The sequence below is a fragment of the Sphaerodactylus townsendi genome, linkage group LG03 (genome assembly GCF_021028975.2).
Source record: "Sphaerodactylus townsendi isolate TG3544 linkage group LG03, MPM_Stown_v2.3, whole genome shotgun sequence".
In the NCBI taxonomy this organism is placed as follows: Eukaryota; Metazoa; Chordata; class Lepidosauria; order Squamata; family Sphaerodactylidae; genus Sphaerodactylus; species Sphaerodactylus townsendi.
In genome coordinates this window covers 13852786-13872856 of record NC_059427.1, presented here as the reverse complement: position 1 = coordinate 13872856, position 20071 = coordinate 13852786, and the positions used below count along the sequence as shown (strand labels likewise).

The 20071-nt window shown below is 50.2% G+C and overlaps 1 protein-coding gene across 2 annotated transcripts; it reads left to right on the top strand.

The window, feature by feature from the left end:
• The first annotated feature begins 1205 nt into the window (after positions 1 to 1205).
• On the top strand, positions 1206 to 16631 carry ATF6B (activating transcription factor 6 beta). Of its 2 annotated transcripts, none has more exons than XM_048489002.1 (16): positions 1206 to 1572; positions 2154 to 2257; positions 4038 to 4119; positions 4809 to 4915; positions 5006 to 5135; positions 6568 to 6735; positions 6911 to 7098; positions 8251 to 8436; positions 9691 to 9782; positions 11227 to 11397; positions 12109 to 12216; positions 12378 to 12468; positions 12700 to 12773; positions 13741 to 13852; positions 15502 to 15586; positions 15703 to 16631. In XM_048489002.1, exons 1-16 carry the CDS (start codon positions 1221 to 1223, stop codon positions 15975 to 15977), a joined length of 2325 nt encoding a protein of 774 aa, XP_048344959.1. In that variant the 5' UTR covers positions 1206 to 1220; the 3' UTR covers positions 15978 to 16631. The 2 variants fall into 2 exon arrangements, with proteins under 2 accessions (XP_048344959.1, XP_048344960.1); XM_048489003.1 differs by having other exon boundaries at positions 1523 to 1678.
• The last annotated feature ends 3440 nt before the right edge of the window (positions 16632 to 20071 follow it).

The window sequence follows — 20071 nt, the reverse complement described above, 5'->3', positions numbered from 1 at the left end:
GGGAAACATTAGGAGCAACACCCACCAGACCAGGGCCACACAGCCAGTGGTAGGATTCAAATAATTTAACAACCGGTTCCGAAAGGACTCAGGGGTGGGATTACAACCATTCGCTGAACTAGACAAAAAAATAGCTACTGAATAGGTGCGAATAGCCTGAATCCCACCACTGCACACGGCCCAGAAAACCCACAACAGTCTGAAGATTTTTCCTTTTGTTTATAAAATAGTCTTCACTTTAAATTCTTGTGTGCCTAGCAGCTGCTACAGGCCTAAGAAAATGACTTTTCAAAAAGTGATAACCCAATCTTTAGGTCTCCCATTTAGTATCCTCTAAACCAGGGGTGGACAATGATTTTTTCCATGGGGCCGCATAAGAAACAAAAAATGTTGTGGAGGGCCGGGCCAAAAGGCAGGGGGGCGAGGCGCTTTTGAAAGCCCCGCAGAAGCCGGCAGCCGAGGCAATTGGCTTCTGCGGGGCTTTCAAAGACGCCTCACCCCCCCAGCACGGCAGGGGGGCCAGTCAGGGTCATCCGGGGGGCCGGATGTGGTCCGCGGGCCGTATAATGCCCAGGTCTGCTCTAAAAGATACTCAATACCAGAGGTGGGATTCAGGGGGTTCCGAAGGTTTTGTAGAACCTGTTGTTAAAATTTAAAATATCACTTTTTAAATACTTAAAATATTTTTATTAAGTATTAATATTTTAAATACTTAAAATAAAAGTGATATTAAAATATTTTTAATACTTTTTAACAGTCATTATTTGAATCCCACCACCATCGGAACCTGTTGTTAAAATGTTTGAATCCCACCACTGCCAATACCTACTCCAGCCAAAAGGATACTCAATACCTACTCCATTTACAACATCCTCTAAAATGATACTCTATTCCTCATGGTAGGTGTGAGTAATATTTGGACCGAGAACCAGTCCAAGTTCTCTTTTTTACAAGAGATACTCTATAAAAAGACAAAAAAAAACAAAAACCCACCTTCGACAAAAAAGCTTGAGTGTTTTTTAAAAGGAGTAAAAAAACCACAACTCCCACCAGCACTTGCGCGACGGATCTAAAGCAGCACGTGCCATTTAAAAAAACTTTTCTGCGCGTGCGCACATCTCTGCGGGCTGGCTCAAACTCTCTACGCATGCGCCAAACGATTACTCACTGTAGAGAATACACTGACTTCAGTCTGGTACTAAATGCATCGGCAGGTAGCAATGTGCATCCTTTTTGACCACCGACAAGCCCTTTGCGCATGCGGATATCGTTTGACTCCTTCCCTTTCCCGTTCTATGAGCGTTCCAGTAAAATTAAGTTCCGCCAGTCGCTTGGGCCCTGCGATTTTGCCCTTAATGCGCATGCGCGACTCGATCGTCCGCTATTGGCTCATAGAGTTCCGACTCGATATACTTCCGTATCCTTTTCTTTTTACTATTGGTGTACGGTCAGGTGGCAGCTTGCCTTCTTTTCCTCCCGATTGGCTGGAGCAGCGCAATAGCGCGAATCCCATTGGGCGCCGATGTTGCTATGACAGCAGTGTGGAGGAGAGCGAGGCAGCGGCCGTTCAGGGTAGGAAAAGGGGGAAGGAAAATGGCGGCGCTGGCTTCGGAGCTCCTGCTTTTGAGCGACTCGAGCCGCTTCCGCGCGGATAACCTTCTCAGCAGCGAGGACTGGGGTGAGGGGGATATAAATGAAAGAGGTTTCTTATTGGCCAGGATAGGAGGTCGAGGGTGGGCCGGGCCTGGGCGCTTGGGGGTTAAAGGGTCGTGTTGGAGGAGGGGCGAAAATGGATAATGAGGGGGTGGGGATCAGGGTAGCTCTTTTTCCTCCCTGTGTCTTCAGCAGATTCAAAAGAGATTGCTGTTCAGCAGGTGCACTTGCCCCATTATGGCGTCTCCATGCCTGTGCAGAGCTGTACCTGTTGAATGGCTATCTGCTGTACACTTTTGTTAAACTGAAGGTCCCGTGAGCTGATGGGATGGTGAAGAAAGCTTATGGGATTGGGGCAAAGAGGGGCTCAGACCTTATCAGATTCAAAACTTAAAGGGCCTGCAGGTGGCATGGGCAAAGGGCGCAGGGAGGTGGTGACAAGGCATTCTTGGTTATCTTTCCTGCCCTACTAATTGCCCTCTTTTCTGGTTTTCTCACAGACACAGGTCTGTATAGTTGTCTGGGTGATGACAGAGATGTGGCAGCAGAACTTTTCCCCTGTCTGGAACGCAGCATTGTGGATGCTGAAGGAGACCACTGTATGGTGAGAGAATCACCTTTACACATGTGCCGAAGAAATGCATATTGTTCTCTTATTCCTGTTCACTGACTCTAAAGTCTTATTCCCCAACCACCTTCCACAAGCCCTAAAAATGGTTTAGACAAATTGCTCAACACCCTCCCCTCACTTTTCCTTGTTCATTTGCATTTGTCACTGGAAGGATGGGTAAGTTGCATGAGCTGGGCTTGCATCTGGGAGCACTAGATCCAAATCTTTAAGCTCCTAGTAAGGATACCCTCCACCTTCCAGTGCCCATATCTTTAGTCTGCATTAATTGAATCCCAATATATTTACTTTATATTCAAAGGCTAGACTGGCATCCTTTAATGCACTGAAATAATGGTTTTAATGCCACCTCAATACTACGCTGATCCTTCCTCTAGAATTCTGTTCCATTCTGGTCCCATTCCCTTTCTAGATATTACCCTGATCTCCAAGTTTCTGGTGCATTTTCCTTTCGCTTGCAGCCTTTACTGGCTTTTCTGTTATCAGAATGGAACGATGCCTCCAGTCACAGTCATACAAACATCTATATATCCCATGTGGCAAAGTAAAGTCCTGCACTAGAACTGGGGAGATCCAGTGTTTGAGTCACCTTTCTGCCTTGCAAAATTGCTGGGTGACCTTGGGCCAGCCACACACTCTCAGACAAACTTACCTCACAGGGTGGTTTGGAGAAGAGCAGAAAGATGTAAGCTGTTTTCAGCCCCCATTGTGGGGCAGGCAGGGTAAATAAGCAAGTAAATAAACAGAATAGACCGTTGCCCTGTGTGGCCTGCCACCACCCCACCCGTATGCTTGTCAAACAGTTCTGTGTAGTGGAGCAATATAAATGTAGCTGTCTTCAAATCCAGAGAATACCCAAACAGCCCTTCGGGGATAGGGCGGTATACTAAATTTAATTATTATTATTATTAATAATAATAATAATAACAACAACAACAACAATAATAATAATTCCGAATTCAGACTGACAAAGTTTTGGAACACAATACTCCTGACCTCACGATTGTGGAAAAAAAGAAAGTGTGGATAGTTGATGTTGCAATTCCTGGTGACAGCAGGATTGATGAGAAGCAACTGGAAAAACTTACACGATACGAGGATTTAAGGATTGAACTACAAAGACTCTGGCACAAACCAGTAAAGGTGGTCCCAGTGGTGATCGGCACACTGGGTGCAGTGCCTGAAGACCTTGGACAGCACTTAAAAACAATTGGCGCTGACAAAATCACCATATGTCAGCTGCAAAAGGCCACCCTACTCGGCTCTGCACGCATTATTCGTCGATACATCACACAGTCCTAGATGCTTGGGAAGTGTCCGAAGTGTGATGTAATATAAAATCCAGCATATTGATCTTGTTTGCTGTGTATAACTGTTTTTGTATCAATATTATAATAATAAATAAGAGCTGGTTTAAAAAAAGAATCAGAGATAACAAAAATTTCAGGCAGCATATCAGGTAGCTCTGGTAATATAGTATAGCAGTATAGCACACCAAAACAATGGACAAAGGGGGAAAGTGAACAGAGCCTGGTGGGGAAAGAGCAGCAGGTGTGAAGTTGAGAGAGTGTGGGGAGGGAAAGCAGAGTCTGAATGAGGGGAAGTGGAGAACAGCTGGGGAAAAGGAACTGAAACCAAACTTGAGAGTGGTGGAGACCAGGGGTGGAATGGGATTTCGTCGCCTCTTTATCCTCTTGGGCCTCTCTCTTATTTGGTTTGTTTTGATTTCTATACCATTCCTCTTTTTCATCCTTAGTTCAGCAATGGGTTTGACTTGGACATGGAAACTACGCCCCCAGACCCTCCTTGGGACCCATTACAAGACACCCTCTTTCAAGGTGAGTACTCTTAGGACTGGACCTGAGTTGGATTCTGTTTATGATGGAGCTGTTGTTCTAAATCAGCAGGGCTTGGCTTACAATCAGCGAATCCCTGCAGTGCTCAAGCAGTGAATTCAGAGCTCCCTGGCCACGGGGCTGTAGTTGTGGTCATGAACCCTGTGCACATGGCTGAACCGCTAACAGTAAGATTGGGATTGATTATTCTGATTCTGTGTTGAGGAAGTCGGAGGGGTTGATCATGGTGTGCAGTTGGGAGGAAAAGGAGTCAACAGGGGCTAGAGCTCTGGGGAACATCAGCAATTTTATAGCTGTAGGAAGAGGCCTGGAAAGAGGAGGCTGTGCAAAATAGATGTACAGGATCTGCTTTCCTGGAGGTCTCAGGTGTGTTGCTGAGGAAACTTCCTCCCCACCCCCTGATTCCAGATTAGCTCCTCCAGGAGTGGCAATCCGCAAAGAAGGCACTGCCGGCCCATTGCTTGTTTGCCTCCTCTGCCAGAGGAAAGGGGTGGGGGGGGAGCAGCTGTCATGGGATCCTCTATTGGTGGGACCCAGTTCTAGGGACTGATGGAATTTTGCTCATGTGTGACTGTGTGCAAAGACAAACAGTGATTTCCCCCCCTTCCTTGGCTTTGTTGTTAGGGGAACAGACTCTTGTTAGCCGTTTGTTCTCTTCGTTTTGCCTACAGAGCTGCAGGTTAAGTCTGAGCCGGTCTCCCCTGCCTCGTCTCACTGTTCTGATTTGTCTGCTGGATCCTCCTCTCCTTCCTCCTCCTCGTCTGACTTTCCAGGGCAGGTACATCATCCTGGTTCTCTTTTGGTTTATAACCTCGTCCCCGTCTTTAAGTTTCTGTGTTCTTCAAGCCACTGTACTTTTTTCTCCCAGGCCCCCAGCCCAGCTGATGTGATCGGTGTGAAGACAGAGCATCCCCCAACCCCCCCATGCATGTTTGGAGATGTCCTTTCCCCGCCATTCGGCACTGTGCACATCAATGTTGTTTCCGCACCTGACACAGGTATGCAGCAGGGGAGGATAAAGGGAGGATCTTCTAGCTGTGTGTGGCTTCATTTGGAAACTTTTTGACCTCTTCGAGGAATTTTGAGATGTTCCCAAACCCACAAAACCAGGCACAGCTGAGACATGGTTATTGTTACACATTTATGGCTGTTGGTATTCGGTGACAGAGCCAGTACGGTAGGGTGATTGAAGGACTAGACTTGGAGACCTGGGTTCAAGTTCTCATTTTGTCCTGAGGTGACCTTTGGCCAGCTGCCTTCTCTTAAGCCCTAATCTACCTCCCAAGGCTCTGGTGAGGATAAAATAGGGGAGTGGGGAAGGACCAATCTATGCTACTATGAGTTTCGTGGAGGAAAGGCGAAATAGAAATCTTATCTGAGGTTCTTTGTGTTGGAAGAAAGCATGACATCATGTGAATGTTCCCAAATCAGCATGCGTGAAACTGCCCTAGAGTGAATCACACCGTCAGTCTATCAAGGCCCCGTGCTGTTTGCTCAGACTGGCAACAGCTCTCCAGGATCTTAGGCAGAGGTATTTTACATCACCCACTATCTGTTCATTTTGACTGAAGCTTCTGAATCAGGAACCTTCTCGATACAAAGTCTTACACTGAGTCACAGTCTCTTCCTTTATTGCCCTTACCAGAACAGATTCGCATGATCCCACTCCTTATTCTCTCCTTAAAAACCAAGAGTACCTGGAATAATGCTAAGGAAGGAAATGAGAAAGCTGTGGCAAAAATGTTGGTATAGAGCGCAAATGAATTCATGATGATCTGTCTTTACACATACTTCTTCCTCAGAGGTGCAATAGTATTGCTTTGCTGGCCCGAGCACTTTTGTGCCCTTAGCCACTTTCCCTCCCTCTAGTAAATTGACCTTTCACTTCCCTTCCAGAGATGTGCTGGCTGTTAACATTCTAACAGTCAACGCTTTCATTGAAGCTCACTGAAATGTTTGTGGCACAACAGTAGTTAAGTGTGCAACGTCCAGCGTCTTTTAAACAAAAGAATGAATGAAGAGTGCAGCAGTGGCGTAGGAGGTTAAGAGCTCGTGTATCTAATCTGGAGGAACTGGGTTTGATTCCCCGCTCTGCCGCCTGAGCTGTGGAGGCTTATCTGGGGAATTCAGATTAGCCTGTACGCTCCCACACACGCCAGCTGGGTGACCTTGGGCTAGTCACAGCTTCTTGGAGCTCTCTCAGCCCCACCCACCTCACGGGGTGTTTGTTGTGAGGGGGGAAGGGCAAGGAGATTGTCAGCCCCTTTGAGTCTCCTGCAGGAGAGAAAGGGGGGATATAAATCCAAACTCTTCTTCTTCTTCAAGGCCTTTGGATGGGAGCCCTGTTTGTTCCCTTAACAATAAGGAATGCTGCAGAGTAGACTTGAGAGCCCTGAAATCTGTTCCAGTGACTGTTTTGCTGTGTTACAGGGAAAGTCACGTCCCCGAATAAAGCAGAGAACATTCTCAGCCGGAAGCCCCCCATTCAGCCCAAGCCAGTTGTGGTCACCACCGTGCCAGCAGCCACTCCCAGTAAGACTATTTTGCTGCAGCCTGTCCCTGCCGCTCAGTCACAGACGATCAACCCTGGAATAGCAGGTAACCAGGCAAGAAGGTCGCTTTCTTCTCTACAGCATTGGGAGTGCTGCTGTGCAGAATCTCCTATAGCTGGAGGAGCTTGCTGTGTTTTCTTTGAAGGCAGCGGGGAAGAGACCCTCTCTCATGTGGCGCATATGGCCTTACTAGTTTGTGTGTGTGTGTCTTTTTGCCTCAGTTTCAACCCAGGGCGTAGTGATCTCCCAGTCTGAGCTGCTGCACCTCCCGGTGTCTGGCCTGATCAAGGTTCAGTCCCCCATGAAGGAAGTTTTCCCATCAAAGCCCACTCCCTCTTGCCCCAAGCCGGAGGCCAAAACCATTGTCCCGGCACCCACGCAAATCGGATCCTGCAGCCCGGAGGTCGATGTAAGTCATGCTTTTGAATCCTGGCTTCTCATCCGCTTGTCCCTACCCCGGACTTGTTCAGTGAAGGAATCGATTCTTTGAAAGCAAAATTCTTGTTTATTGATGGCAGGAATAGGAAAGCCATTGACTTGTATTGTCAGAACTGAGTACATGAAAATAGGCAAAGCAGTGGCGTAGGAGGTTAAGAGCTGGTGTATCTAATCTGGAGGAACCGGGTTTGATTCCCAGCTCTGCCGCCTGAGCTGTGGAGGCTTATCTGGGGAATTCAGATTAGCCTGTACACTCCCACACGCGCCAGCTGGGTGACCTTGGGCTAGTCACAGCTTCTCGGAGCTCTCTCAGCCCCATCCACCTCACAGGGTGTTTGTTGTGAGGGGGAAAGGGCAAGGAGATTGTGAGCCCCTTTGAGTCTCCTGCAGGAGAGAAAGGGGGGATATAAATCCAAACTCTTCTTCTTCTTCTTCTTATATCCCCCAGCACAGATACGTCAGTCCTCCCTCATCCTTATCAGGAAACAGGAAGAGACATGCACACACTCTCACCCTTTCCTTCTTTGGGAGAGGGAAGGCAGTAACATACACACACACATTCCACAGACAATGAGACCTGGGATGAAAACATGGCAGCTTCTACCCTTTCCCCTGCATCTGTGGAGATAAGGTAGACTGGCACAGGGAAACATTCCCAGGCCTGCTTAAACAGCAAGCATTCAGTAGACAGAAATATGGCAGGACATGGTAAGACTAATGTGATGACGCCACTTCTCTTTGCTGCCCTGGGGCTCTGTCCGGCAGCCTCTGCTAAATCCCATAGGTGCAGTTCAGCACTTGGTATCTGGCCTGCCCTAGGGACATGTGCAAGAACTTTGCAGCTGGAGTATCCATCACTTTATGTTAATCCCAACCATTCTGTGCGCGATTTCTGAACCCAGATGTGCTGTTTCCAGTAGCTGCCGAGCTCTCCGTGCAAATTCTTTACAAAGCCATTAGCAGCTTCTGCAACATTTGGTTGGAATGAACCCGATAGACCCGCACTATCCTTTCAGTGAACAATGTCCCTTGACCCAGGTTCTTGTCGGCTTGAGCTTCATTATTCAATTTTTTAAAAAAGGTAGCCATTAACAACATTCCCTCTCTTGGTACTTCTTACAAGCTGAAAGTGTTGAAACGGCAGCAGCGGATGATTAAAAACCGGGAGTCGGCTTGCCAGTCCCGGAGGAAAAAGAAGGAGTACCTGCAGGGGCTGGAGTCTCGGCTGCGTGAGGCCCTGGCAGACAACGAGAGACTCCGGCGGGAAAACGCGCTCCTGCGACGGCGGCTGGACTGCGTCGTCAGCGAGGTGGGTGCTTGCCGGTCCAAAACCGTAACTCTGTTCTTGCTAGTGACACTTAATTTCTGCCCCCCCCCCCCCGCCCCTGAGGGTATGGTACAGGGGTCCCCAAACTACGGCCCGGGGGCCAAATGTGGCCCCCTGAAGGCATTTATCCGGCCCGCCAGGCATGGCGGCGATGGCTCCATTCATGTGCAGTGGGGGCTCGAGGGAGAGGAGGAACCGGCCCCAACGGCTGTTGATTGCAATTACATGATGGCACCCCCAAATCTCCATGAATCTGACCCAGAGTTGGAAACCTTACAAGTGGCAACTCCTGCTCCGCCCTTCCCTCTCGGCTACTCCATGTGTTGCTCTCAGGCTTTCTGTTCTGCCTCACTCCCATTGGCATCAGCCAGGCTGGTGAATCGCTCGCTGGCTGCTAGGGAGGAAGGACCCAGAAAGATACCTAATCCTGGGTTAGATGGAATGCTTCATTGGGAAAGTTCTGCTTTTTTTTACAGGGGAAGGTATTCCACAGCCTCCCCAACAATATTTGGAGCCCACCCTGTACTTGACATACTTTGGTCACTGTTCTAAAAACAGACCATGACAGAAAGGCTGAAAGGTGAAATCAAACATTTTACAATCATTTGTGCATAGGAATTTGTTCATAGTTTTTTTTTTAGTCCGGCCCTCCCAACAGTCTGAGGGACAGTGAACTGGCCCCCTGTTTAAAAAGTTTGGGGACCCCTGGTGTGGTAGAACTGGAAAGGTCTGAAGAAGGGTAGCTCAAGTGTTCTCGAAGGCATTCACGGCCAGAATCAACGGGCTGCTGCGGGTTTTCCAGGTGTGACCACGCAGCCAGTAGCCCAAGTATTTGAGACAATAGAGCGCACTGTAGAGGAAGTGGGCAGAGAGGTTGTTCTTCTCTTCCTGTCCTGGTGGAGGGCAGCCAGTGGCGATGACGAGCTGGGGTAGATTCCAGGCAAAGGAAAAGGACTTCTTTGCCCAACGCGTGACTTAACATCTGAAATACGATTGCCACAAGAGGTAGTTTCGGTTGCCGGCTCTGATGACGTCGACAAGGGGACTGGACACATTCCGGGAGGAAAGCTCCATCAGTTGCTCTTAACAGGGATGATTAAGTGGAGACTCCCGGTTCAGGGGCAGCGTGCCCCTGAGCCTATGATGCTGAGGGTCAGGTTTGCCAAAGGGAAGCATGGATGCTGATGCTCTTCTCGTGAAGGGCGATGAGTCACTTTTGCCTTTCTCTTTTCTTAGAACGGAGACCTGAAGTTTGGCTCCGGGAATCGGAAAGTCATCTGCGTCATGGTGGTGCTGCTTTTCATAGCCTTCAGTTTTGGGCCTGTCAGGTGAGTCCCCACCCCTCCCCTCCCCCCGAGGCACCGTGAATAATCCCTTTCTCAATTAATTAACAACTTAGCTCATCGTTCTCCATCTCTCCCTCAGCCCCCAGGGGATTCTGCTGGGCTATGTGTGTGAGGAACATGGCATGTGGTTGCTTGCTGGGCACAAACTAAACCTGGCAGACTGGTTATGGGAGGCATTTTCTCTAGGGTGAGAGTGTTTGGGGGATGATCATAGTCTGATTCTGTTCCTGGAGGGGCAGCACCTTGAAATTCCTGTCCTTCTGCTCTTGACTTCTTGTTTGCTCTTGTTGACGGATAGGGTTGCAGGGGGAGAGAATGTTGAGTCCCCATCGCCGCTAAACCTTTTCTGTAATAGCTGGTGTATAGTCTGGAAGCACAGAGGCAGATTGGACAATACTAGAACCAGGGGGCATTCATTGAAAATGCTGGGGGGAAGAATTAGGACTAATAAAAGGAAACACTTCTTCACGCAACGTGTGATTGGTGTTTGGAATATGCTGCCACAGGAGGTGGTGATGGCCACTAACCTGGATAGCTTTTAAAGGGGCTTGGACAGATTGATGGAGGAGAAGTCGATCTATGGCAGGGGTAGGGAACCTGCAGCTCTCCAGATGTTCAGGAACTACAATTCCCATCAGCCTCTGTCAGCATGGCCAATTGGCCATGCTGGTAGGGGCTGATGGGAATTGTAGTTCCTGAACATCTGGAGAGCCACAGGTTCCCTACCCCTGATCTATGGCTACCAATCTTGATCCTCCTTGATCTGAGATTGCAAATGCCTTAGCAGACCAGGTGCTCAGGAGCAGCAGCAGCAGAAGGCCGTTGCTTTCACATCCTGCATGTGAGCTCCCAAAGGCATCTGGTGGGCCACTGAGAGTAGCAGAGTGCTGGACTAGATGGACTCTGGTCTGATCCAGCAGGCTAGTTCTTATGTTCTTATGGACCGTGCTGTGGGCTGTGGAGGATCCTGTTGAGGTGTTTTCCTGTGAGGGCTTGCCACCCAAACAGAGGCGTAGCTGGGTCATACTGCACTCGGTATGCACTGCGTCGTTGTCGTCGTCCCCCCACCCCGCAGCGTCCCTCCACACACATTTACCTTAGTTCAGCCTGAAAGCGGAGGCTGGAAAAATCAACCTGTTCACTTGAGGCTGAAAATGGCCTGGTGGGAACTACACTTCCCAGGAGACCTTGGGGCTTGCAAGGCTGTTTTCAGCCTCAAGTGAACAGGCCGCTTTTTCAGCCTCAACATTCAGGCTGAACTAAGGTAAGAGTTTGTGGCGGGGGGGGGGGAGATTCCCCCCCAGGCCTCCGCCTGGGGCAATACCCCCCTCCCCCCGGTGGCTCCGCCTCTGCACCCAAATTTGATTCTCTGGCAAGGTGACACAAAATGTCCTCAATGTTCATTCCCCTCTTCCACCCTTCCCAGCATCAGCGAGCGAAAAGCAGCAGATGTGGAGCCTCCGAGGCAGGAAGCAGACGCTGGTCCCAGCCTCAGGCACCTTCTAGGCGTCGTGGAGGAGTCTGTGGAAATCACGGAGGAGGAACTCCCTGAGCGGCAAGAGGAGGCCCCAGCCAAGGCTGGAAAGACGCAGTTCCGGTAACTTAGGGAAGCCAAGAGGGCGAATGGGAAGGCCGCAGGCTCCAGTCTCGCTGCAGGCCTTAATTCATACTTGTAATCCGCCTTGTGTCCCTGCGAGAAAGGCGAACTGTAAGAGAAGGTAAAAAATTAAATTCACTGGGTGGTCTCAGGCGAGCCAGGTGGCAGTAACAATGCTGGCCTGCTCTTACCAAGCGCTGCACGAATGGCGACGATGGTGATTTCCTCCTGGCAAAGTTAGGACTTCCATCATAGCCATCGGGCTTTTCGGGGGCGCCACCCCCCAAAAGACCCCGTCATCGCTCGCTGCCTGGTTAATCTGTTGTGGTAGAGGCCTCCAGAACAGGGCCTCTGAAGCAGAGTGAGGAGATCAGGCGGATTAATACGGGAAAGCTGGTCATCACAAGCAGTAGTAGCAGTATTTTTTTTAACTGAGTGGAATGGGGCTATGGCTCAGTGGTAGAACCTCTGCTTTGCATGCAAAAGGTCACAGGTTCAGTCCTCATCATCTCCAGTTTAGAAGATCTGGTAGCAGGCAGTGTGAAAGACCTCTCTGCCTAACAACCTGAGGAGCCACTGCCAGTCTAGGCAGTGCTGAGGATGATAGACGGGTGGTCTGATTCTGCATCAAGCAGGTTTGTGTGAATCAAGCCTGTCTCGTATCTCCTTTGCCCTTCAGTGTTTGTTTTTTTCCTTCCGCCTCCTCTCCAGAAACTTGTCTTCTCCCTTCTCTGACATGAAGGACCTTGTGCTGAGGGACTTGGACAAGCTGTTCCTGGCCTCCGATTGCCGCCAGTTCAACCGCACTGAATCGCTCAGGTAGTCCACTGGAGGGGAGCGGAGGAGGTTGCCGCTGAGCAGCTTTGGGTGTTGTGCTTGGCCGTGAGGCCCTTCTGCCTGTGAAAGGAGGGAAGGGCCGCAAGCCCAGACACTGTGGCTTTTGCGGACGACCCTTATCCTGTCTCTTCTCCCCTCCGCAGGCTGGCAGACGAGCTCAGTGGGTGGGTCCGAAGACATCAGATCAACGGGAGAAAGCCCTCGCAGTCGCGAAAAGCTGCGCAGGCCAGCCAGGTGGGAGGTGGTGGGCCTGGAAGGGAAGACCTTCGTTGCCGCTTTGGGATGGTGGTGGTCACATATTGATAACCGTCTGGGCTGGAAGACAGCACCTGGACTCTTAACTTCAGTTCCCTCCTGGAAAGTTGGGGAGGGGAGAATTGCTTGGGAGGTTGTTCCGAGGCCCCTGTTTTGCTGCCCCCCCCCCCCCCCAGTCTCCACCTTGAATCCTCATATCTTTCCCTTCAGGAGAAAAACAAGGAAAGGAAGCCCCTGAGCCCTTCCCGTTACGTTCCCGCCAGTCCCCCCAGGCACCCGGAGAGGTAAGCAGCTTTTGTGTCAGCTATCTTTGCCCTTTCGACCTCAGTGTGTCCTTTGTTTGGGATGCTTGGGTCCGGCTCCTGGTTTCCCTCTCCACCCTGGCCTCTTACAGACAATGGCCCTGAAGGGTTCTTCTCCCGCTACACCTTCCTTAGCCCCGATGTGCCTCTTCCCTGTCGAATAGCACATGTCAGCATTCCTCGGAAGATCTTCCCTCTGCCGCTTCTCTCTCTTTTTGTCTCTCCGGGCACTCCTCCAAATGGACTGTTCTGTACACTCCTTCCCCACATCCCGCCTTGAAGCCAGTCCTGGGTTGCAAACAGGCAGTGGCTCCCAAGCGAGCTGCAGTCGCCATTTCTGGCGTGAGGGAGCATTTTGGGTAACAGGACCTGTTGCTTCTTGGATCAGCTGTCGGAAAGGCCTGATGGCCACCCCAGCGGCGAAGCTACCAGGGGGTGGTGTGTGTGTGTGCGCTGCGCACCGGGTGCATGGTTTTGGGTCACGTGGGGGGCGGAAAATTCCCCCCAGCCCCCTCCCCCGCGCCCCCCCTTGCGGCGCTCCCCCCCCCCGGCACCACCCCACACTTACGTTACCTACCGAGCAGGCTGGAGAACAGGCTTCAAAGGCCCTGGTGGGAACCACATTTCCCAGGATCTCCTGGGAAATGTAGTTCCCACCAGGGCCTTTGAAGCCTGGAAGGGGACAGGCCTGTTCTCCAGCCTGCTCGGTTTCTAAAGTAAGTGTGTGTGGGGGGGGCACCGCAGGGCCCCCCCGAAAAAGCCAGAGTGCTCACCGGGCGCACTCTGGTCCAGCTACGCCTCTGGGCCACCCTACTGCCTCTGGTCAACTCGGTCTGCATTTGGTGCTTCTCTCCTTCTCCTGGGACAGTCCCCCCGCCCTCCCCATGGTTTCTGTGGTACATTTGCCTGTGCGGACTCCCTTTCACATCTGCTCCTCCGTCCTTTTCAGGGATTCCCTGAGCCAGCTGCAGGTGTACCAGCATCCTGACCACAAGGACCATGACTTCATGGATGCCATCGATCGGCGAGAGGATACCTTCTACGTGGTGTCATTCCGCAGGGTGAGTGATTATAACTGCAGTGGCATGGAGCCACAGAGATGTCCGAGAGCACCATTAAATAGCGAGGAGGACGAAGAGCCATCCTGGATCAGACCACAGGCCCGTGAAGTGCAGCACCCCGTTTCCCACTGTAGAGACAGAAGATTCCCACTGGAATTCATTTGTTCACTGTTTCTAGGCCTGCCACTTACTTGCTCCCAGAATGTTTCTCACCTGAGTAACCTAAGGAGTGGGAGGAAAAAAATGATCTCCCTATTGTGACACTCTAGGAATTTCCTCTAGTCTCTGTGATAAGAGACCCAGGGAGGCAGCCTGGAGTGTCATCTGGAAGTGATGTCATAGCCTTCCCAAACTCTGCCGTTCCCAGGAACCAGCCCCCAAATCTCCTGACAATTGTGGAAGGCTTTGTGGGGAACCCTAACTATCTCTGAACATGGAAGCACCAATTAGCCATCATACCTAATAACTGCTGGTAGACTGGTCCACCTTTATTACTCTGTTAAATGCTTTTGTTAAGAAGAAGAGTTGGATTTATATCCCCCCTTTTTCTCCTGTAAGGAGACTCAAAGGGGCTTACAAACTCCTTTCTCTTCCCCCACCCTCACTACAAACACCCTGTGAGGTAAGTGGGACTGAGAGAGCTCCAAAGAACTGTGACTAGCCCAAAGTCACTCAGCTGGCACCTGTTGGAGTGCACAAGCTAATCTGAATTCCCCAGATAAGCCTCCACAGCTCAAGCGGCAGAGCGGGGAATCAAACCCGGTTCCTCCAGATTAGAGTACACCTGCTCTTAACCACTGCACCACTGCTGCTTAAGATGAACCAAAGTCCACATTGCGGAGTACCACCTTTAGAGGGACACTGAATTACATATTCTGGACAGTCTCTTTTTCCGTCAGAAACTAGATTTCCCCTTTGGGAAAACTGAAGTTCATACTGTATGGAATAGATGAAAAATATATGAAACTCTGCACACCGTCCTCCATCCATTCAGCCACCTTATGGAGAAGATCAGCCAGCTCTCTGACCTTTCCAAGGTGGCTGTTCCCTATTTCATATCCCTGCTGCCTGTGTGGAGCTGCTGCTCCTCCAGTCCAGCTGGCCAGGTTTTGTTGGGCGGCGGCTCTCTTGCGTGCCTCGGTGTGGCATCAGAGGGGGCCAAAGCAGCCAGGAATGGGAGCCACAGCAGGGAGGGGAGACTTTAGAGTAGTGGTGGCGAACCTTTGGCACTCCAGATGTTATGGACTACAATTCCCATCAGCCCCTGCCAGCATTGCCAATTGATGGGCTGATGGGAATTGTAGTCCATAACATCTGGAGTGCCAAAGGTTCGCCACCACGGTGTTAGAGGCTCACCAGAAAGACTGCTTGAAGGGCAAGGAGCAGAGAAAAGGAAGGCCTGTTTCACAGGACTGTTACGTTAGAGAGAAAGGACCGGGCACTTGGCCATTCCTTGCGGAAAGCCTACTTTCTTTTGGAGACGTTGGCACAATCCTTTAGTTCTCCCTGCCCCGTTCTGAACCCAGACCAAAATGTTCTTCCTCCCTCCCTTCCATCTTTCCCCCCCTTCTTGTAGTTTATTCTCTAAAGTGCCACCCACAGTGGCTCCTTATAAATAATAGCCATGCTTTCTATTCCCTTTGTCTTAGGATCACTTACTGCTGCCTGCCATCAGCCACAACAAAACCTCTCGCCCAAAGATGTCGCTGGTGATGCCCGCCATGGCCCTCAACGGTAAGGGAGTGGGTGGGAGAGACAGCCAGACAGAGACCGGTCCCAGGTGCCCCAAGGACCCCTGTCACCCTGGAAGCAGTAACAGTTTGGTTTCTTTGTTGCCGTCCCTTCACCAGAGAGCCTCTACAATTCCTCGCTGGGCTACGAGGTGATGATGCAAATCGACTGCGAGGTGATGGACACGCGCGTCATTCACATCAAGAGCTCAACGGTGCCCCCCTTCCTGAAACGGCAGGAGGCCGCCCCCGACAACCGCACTCAGCCTTCCCCGCAGGCCTTTTCCGGACGGACGACCCGGGCGGCTCTGCGGGCCCAGCGGCCCACTTTCTCCTCCTCAGCCAAGCGGCATCCGCATCGTACCCTGTACTTCGGGGAACACGTTGGCGAGTAGCGTCAGACCTTCCAGGGGAAGGCGAAGAGAACTGTGACTGCAGTGCCCTGCAAATGGTACTCCTTTTGCTGAGGAAAGGGACATGCCACTCGCTGGAACTTGGCCTGTGTGAAAGATGGACGCAGCAGTTCCTGCAAGCACTGTGGACCGATTTCCTTAGACTTGTCTGTTCCCATCCTTACACAAATATCCTCCTCAGACGACTGCTTCCCTAATTTCACTGCTGCCCTCGGGACGGGTCGGGGAGGATCATTCCCTTCAGTTAGGCCCCCCTGCCCCTTGACCAGGTCTTGGCTTCCATGCTCTGTGGATGAGGGAATCTTTGTCGTTACTGCCCCCTGGTGGATGAGACTGATGGCTGCACATTTGAAGACGGGGAGGAAGGAGGGCGTGTTTCATACTGCTGTTTGCAATCTGTGTGTTTGAGAGAGAGAGTGAATGGATGGATGGATGAATGAATGAATGAATGAGGGAGGAGAGTTTCCTCCCTATCCTACAAAGAGGAGTGTGTTCGTGTTCATGTTCTGTCCTCTCCCCCTCCTCTGCTGCGATCGCACTTAGACCTGCCCCTCGGAGGTCCTTCTTGTGGATTTTTTCTCTTTAATTTTTTTTTAAAAATAGAGCTCCAAATAAAGCCAACTATGAGATCCCAAACTTTTTCTCTGCGCTCTTTATTCTGGCATGGCAAGCATGAGAAAGCTGTGCTGGAACAAATGTTGTCTTGTCCACTGATCTGTGGTCAGGTCCATCGTTACAAAAGCGGCAATAAGCCCTGTTCATGATTGATTGGGGTAAATGGTGCCTTTCCTCACTGGGTCCAAAGCTCCCTGAAAGTTAGCAGCCAAAGAAAGGGAAACACATTTAAAAATCCAGAGTCCACCTGAAAAACAAGCAAGAAATCCTAGAGTTTGAGAAGTCTAATAGACGTCTGTTAAAATATATTAAATATGCATTTCATTGCACTGTGATTAAATCTTATCAATAACAATATTTAAAGAGTTGAGCATAGTGCAGTAAAATGCATATTTAATATATTTTAACAGACATCTGTTAGACTTCTCAAACTGTTGGGTTCCTCCCTGGAAAGCACCTTGATAAGTAGAAAAGTTAGGATTTATATTCCCCCTTTCTCTCCTGTAAGGAAACTCAAAGGGGCTTACAATCTCTTTTCCCATCCCCCACCCCACAGTAAACACCCTGTGAGGTTGGTGGGGCTGAGAGAGCTCCAAAGAACTGTGGCTAGCCCAAGGTTACTCATCTGGCATGTGTTGGAGTGCACAAGCTAATCTAGTTCACCAGATAAGCCTCCACAACTCAAGTGGCAGAGTGGGGAATCAAACCCGGTTCCCCAGATTAGAATGCACCTGCTCTTAACCACTTCACCATGCTGACTCTCACTCAAAACCTGATAATATCTACACTGACCTGCTGAGAAGGTACCAGTAGTCTTCCAGCACAGTACTAGAGCAGTAACCAGCCTGGTAGCACCCATGCAGTCTAGCACGCGCCATGGATTTCAAATGATTTATTACAACTTGTGTTTTAAGTTACTACCTCTTGCCTGTGATAAATTGAAACCAGCCCAGTTTGTCTGCTGTACTTGCCTACAGCTCACATCGTATGCAGGGTATTAGTGCGTGTTAAATCACAACCTGAAAAATCTGCTTTTCTTTTTTCTCTGAAAAGAAGAAACAAAACCTTTTTATATAACTTCTAGCCTGGTGGAGAGATCTGGGGAACTCAAAGGCTTCCCATATTATGTGTTGTTGGGTTAGTGATGAAACGAATTGCATGGATTGTGTTCTTGGCTTTTCGGATTATATGCCTAAATGTCGCTGAGGTTGGGTAGGGTGAGAGGCCCTTGCTTCCCCTTTCGGGACATGTTGCTAGTTGTGTAATTTGCTTCCTGGAGCCGTGTAATATGCTTCCTGAAGTCACTTTGATTGGTAGAGACATGCACCCTGGTCTAACATGCCTGCTCATGTATCACTGTTGTACTGAACTAGATGCCATTCTTCGCTGCCAATTTCAGGTGCTTAAACTACATGTCTGGCCCCTTCTGCACCTGCAGAATAATGCACTTTCAATCCACTTTCAATGCCCTTTACAGCTGGATTTTACTGTGCGGGATAGCAACATCTGCTTGCAAGCAACTGTGAAAGTGGATCGAAAGTGCATTCTTCTGCATGTGCGGAAGGGGCCATTGTTGGGTGGAATCCCAAATTCACTGATTAAAAAAAACCACAACTGTATCCTGACATGCTTCTAATTCAGCACCAAGTGGGTCTACGGTGGTCTCCGATTTGGCCTCCCTTCACCCTGGTGCTATTGCAGTGCCTTCGCTTGCAAACGTTCTGCCTTCTGTTCCCGAAACGGCCTGATTTGTGTGGGATATTAAAAACTTTACGAAACTAAAAGCTGAGCATTAGGAGGACCCGGGATGGGAGGAGAGCCTAGCAGTGCCGGTTCTACCACATGGGAAATCAACATGCTTTATCGCCAGAGGTGGGATCCAGCAGGTTCTCACAGGATCCCGAGAGTAGGTGACTAATTATTTGTGTGTGCCGAGAGGGGGTTACTAATTGGCGATTTTGCCACGTGATTTTGGCCTTAGTTACGCCCCTCCTCTCAGCAGTAGCGCGCAGAACTTGAAGCAGTCTAGCAGGCGAAGTGCTACCGGGTAAAGTGCGTGGCAGCCTGTCAAGCCCTGCGTACATTCGCTTTCCCCGCCTAAGGATCGGCGTAGCGGCTTCGGTCCCCTTGCCACAGCCCCGAAGTCCAAGGAATGCCCTCACTGCCAGAATGCTCGTACACGCTGTTGTGCTCCGCACTTCCATCCCCATTGGTGCTATGCCACAGTTTGAATCCTACCACCATGGGAACCTGTTACTAAAATGTTTGGATCCCACCACGGCTTTATCCCCATAAGCAAAAGAAGTTTGGAGACTCACTTGTTCTCTTGAAAAACAAGACAAGCTTGAATTGTTTAAGGGGTGTGTGTGTGTGTGTTTCAGATTCCTGATGGAAACCTGCTTGCTGCATGGCAAAATCAAAACAGGAATGCCTGATGTCTTTTTTACAACACCCACCTTCCAAGAGTTCTGGCACTCCAGCCTCAAATAAGTGGAAGAAGCAAATTGTGGGACACTGGCGTAATGCCCATTGGGAAAGGTGGGCAGCTGCCCAGGGCATCACCTTGTGGGGGGGCATCAAAATGCTGGGTTCGTTTTGGGGTATTTTAGTGGTTTTCCATTTTCGGCCTGCAGGGGGCGCAGTTTTTAGGCTAGCGGCACCAAAATTTCAGCGTATCATCAGGAGACTGTCCTCATGCTACCCCCCAATTTTGGTGAGGTTTGGTTCAGGGAGTCCAAAGTTATGGACTTCCAAAGGGGGTGCCTCTATCCCCCATTGTTTCCAATGGGAGCTAATAGGAGATGGGGGCTAGTTTTGAGGGTCCATAACTTTGGCCCCCCTGAACCAAACTGCACCAAACTTGGGGGGTATCATTAGGGCAGTCTCCTGATGAGACCCTGAAAGTTTTGAGACCGTGCCTTCAGAAATGTGCCCCCCACAGCCTGCAATCCCCATTGACAGCAATGCAGAAAACTCAATGCAGAACAAAGATTCTTGGGCAAATTTCTAGGATGTTCCTGCAGGGGGTGCATTTTTGGATGTATCGGCTCCAAAATTTCAGGGTATCATCTGGACTCCTTGGACTCCTTGAACCAAACCTCACCAAACTTGGGGAGTAGCATAAGGACAGCCTCCTGATGATATGCTGAAATTGTGGTGCTGATATGTCTAAAAATGCACCCCCTGCAAGCACCAATGTCCTGGTGCCAAAAAAAATTGGTCGTGGTGGAGTGGCGGCCCATGGGGGGGGGGGGGGCAGATCCAACGCAGGTTTTGCCCAGGGCTACAGTTTGCCCAGGGCTGCCTCGTTACGCCCCTGTTGTGGGATTAAAAACCCAAGAACTGTGCAGTTGGGATCTGACGCGACAGTGCACGATGGGTGAAAACTTCAACTCCCAGGATCCCCCTTGCGTTTGCATGGGGGAGAGGGGGAAGGGAACTACAAGTCCCGGCAGCCGGTG

Coding starts and splice junctions, on each gene's coding strand:
- ATF6B (XM_048489002.1), top strand. CDS start 1,221: ATGTGCATCCTTTTTGACCACCGACAAGCCCTTTGCGCATGCGGATAT. Junction 1,573..2,153: donor CGAGGCAGCGGCCGTTCAGG/GTAGGAAAAGGG, acceptor GTTTTCTCACAG/ACACAGGTCTGTATAGTTGT. Junction 12,774..13,740: donor CCCCCCAGGCACCCGGAGAG/GTAAGCAGCTTT, acceptor CGTCCTTTTCAG/GGATTCCCTGAGCCAGCTGC.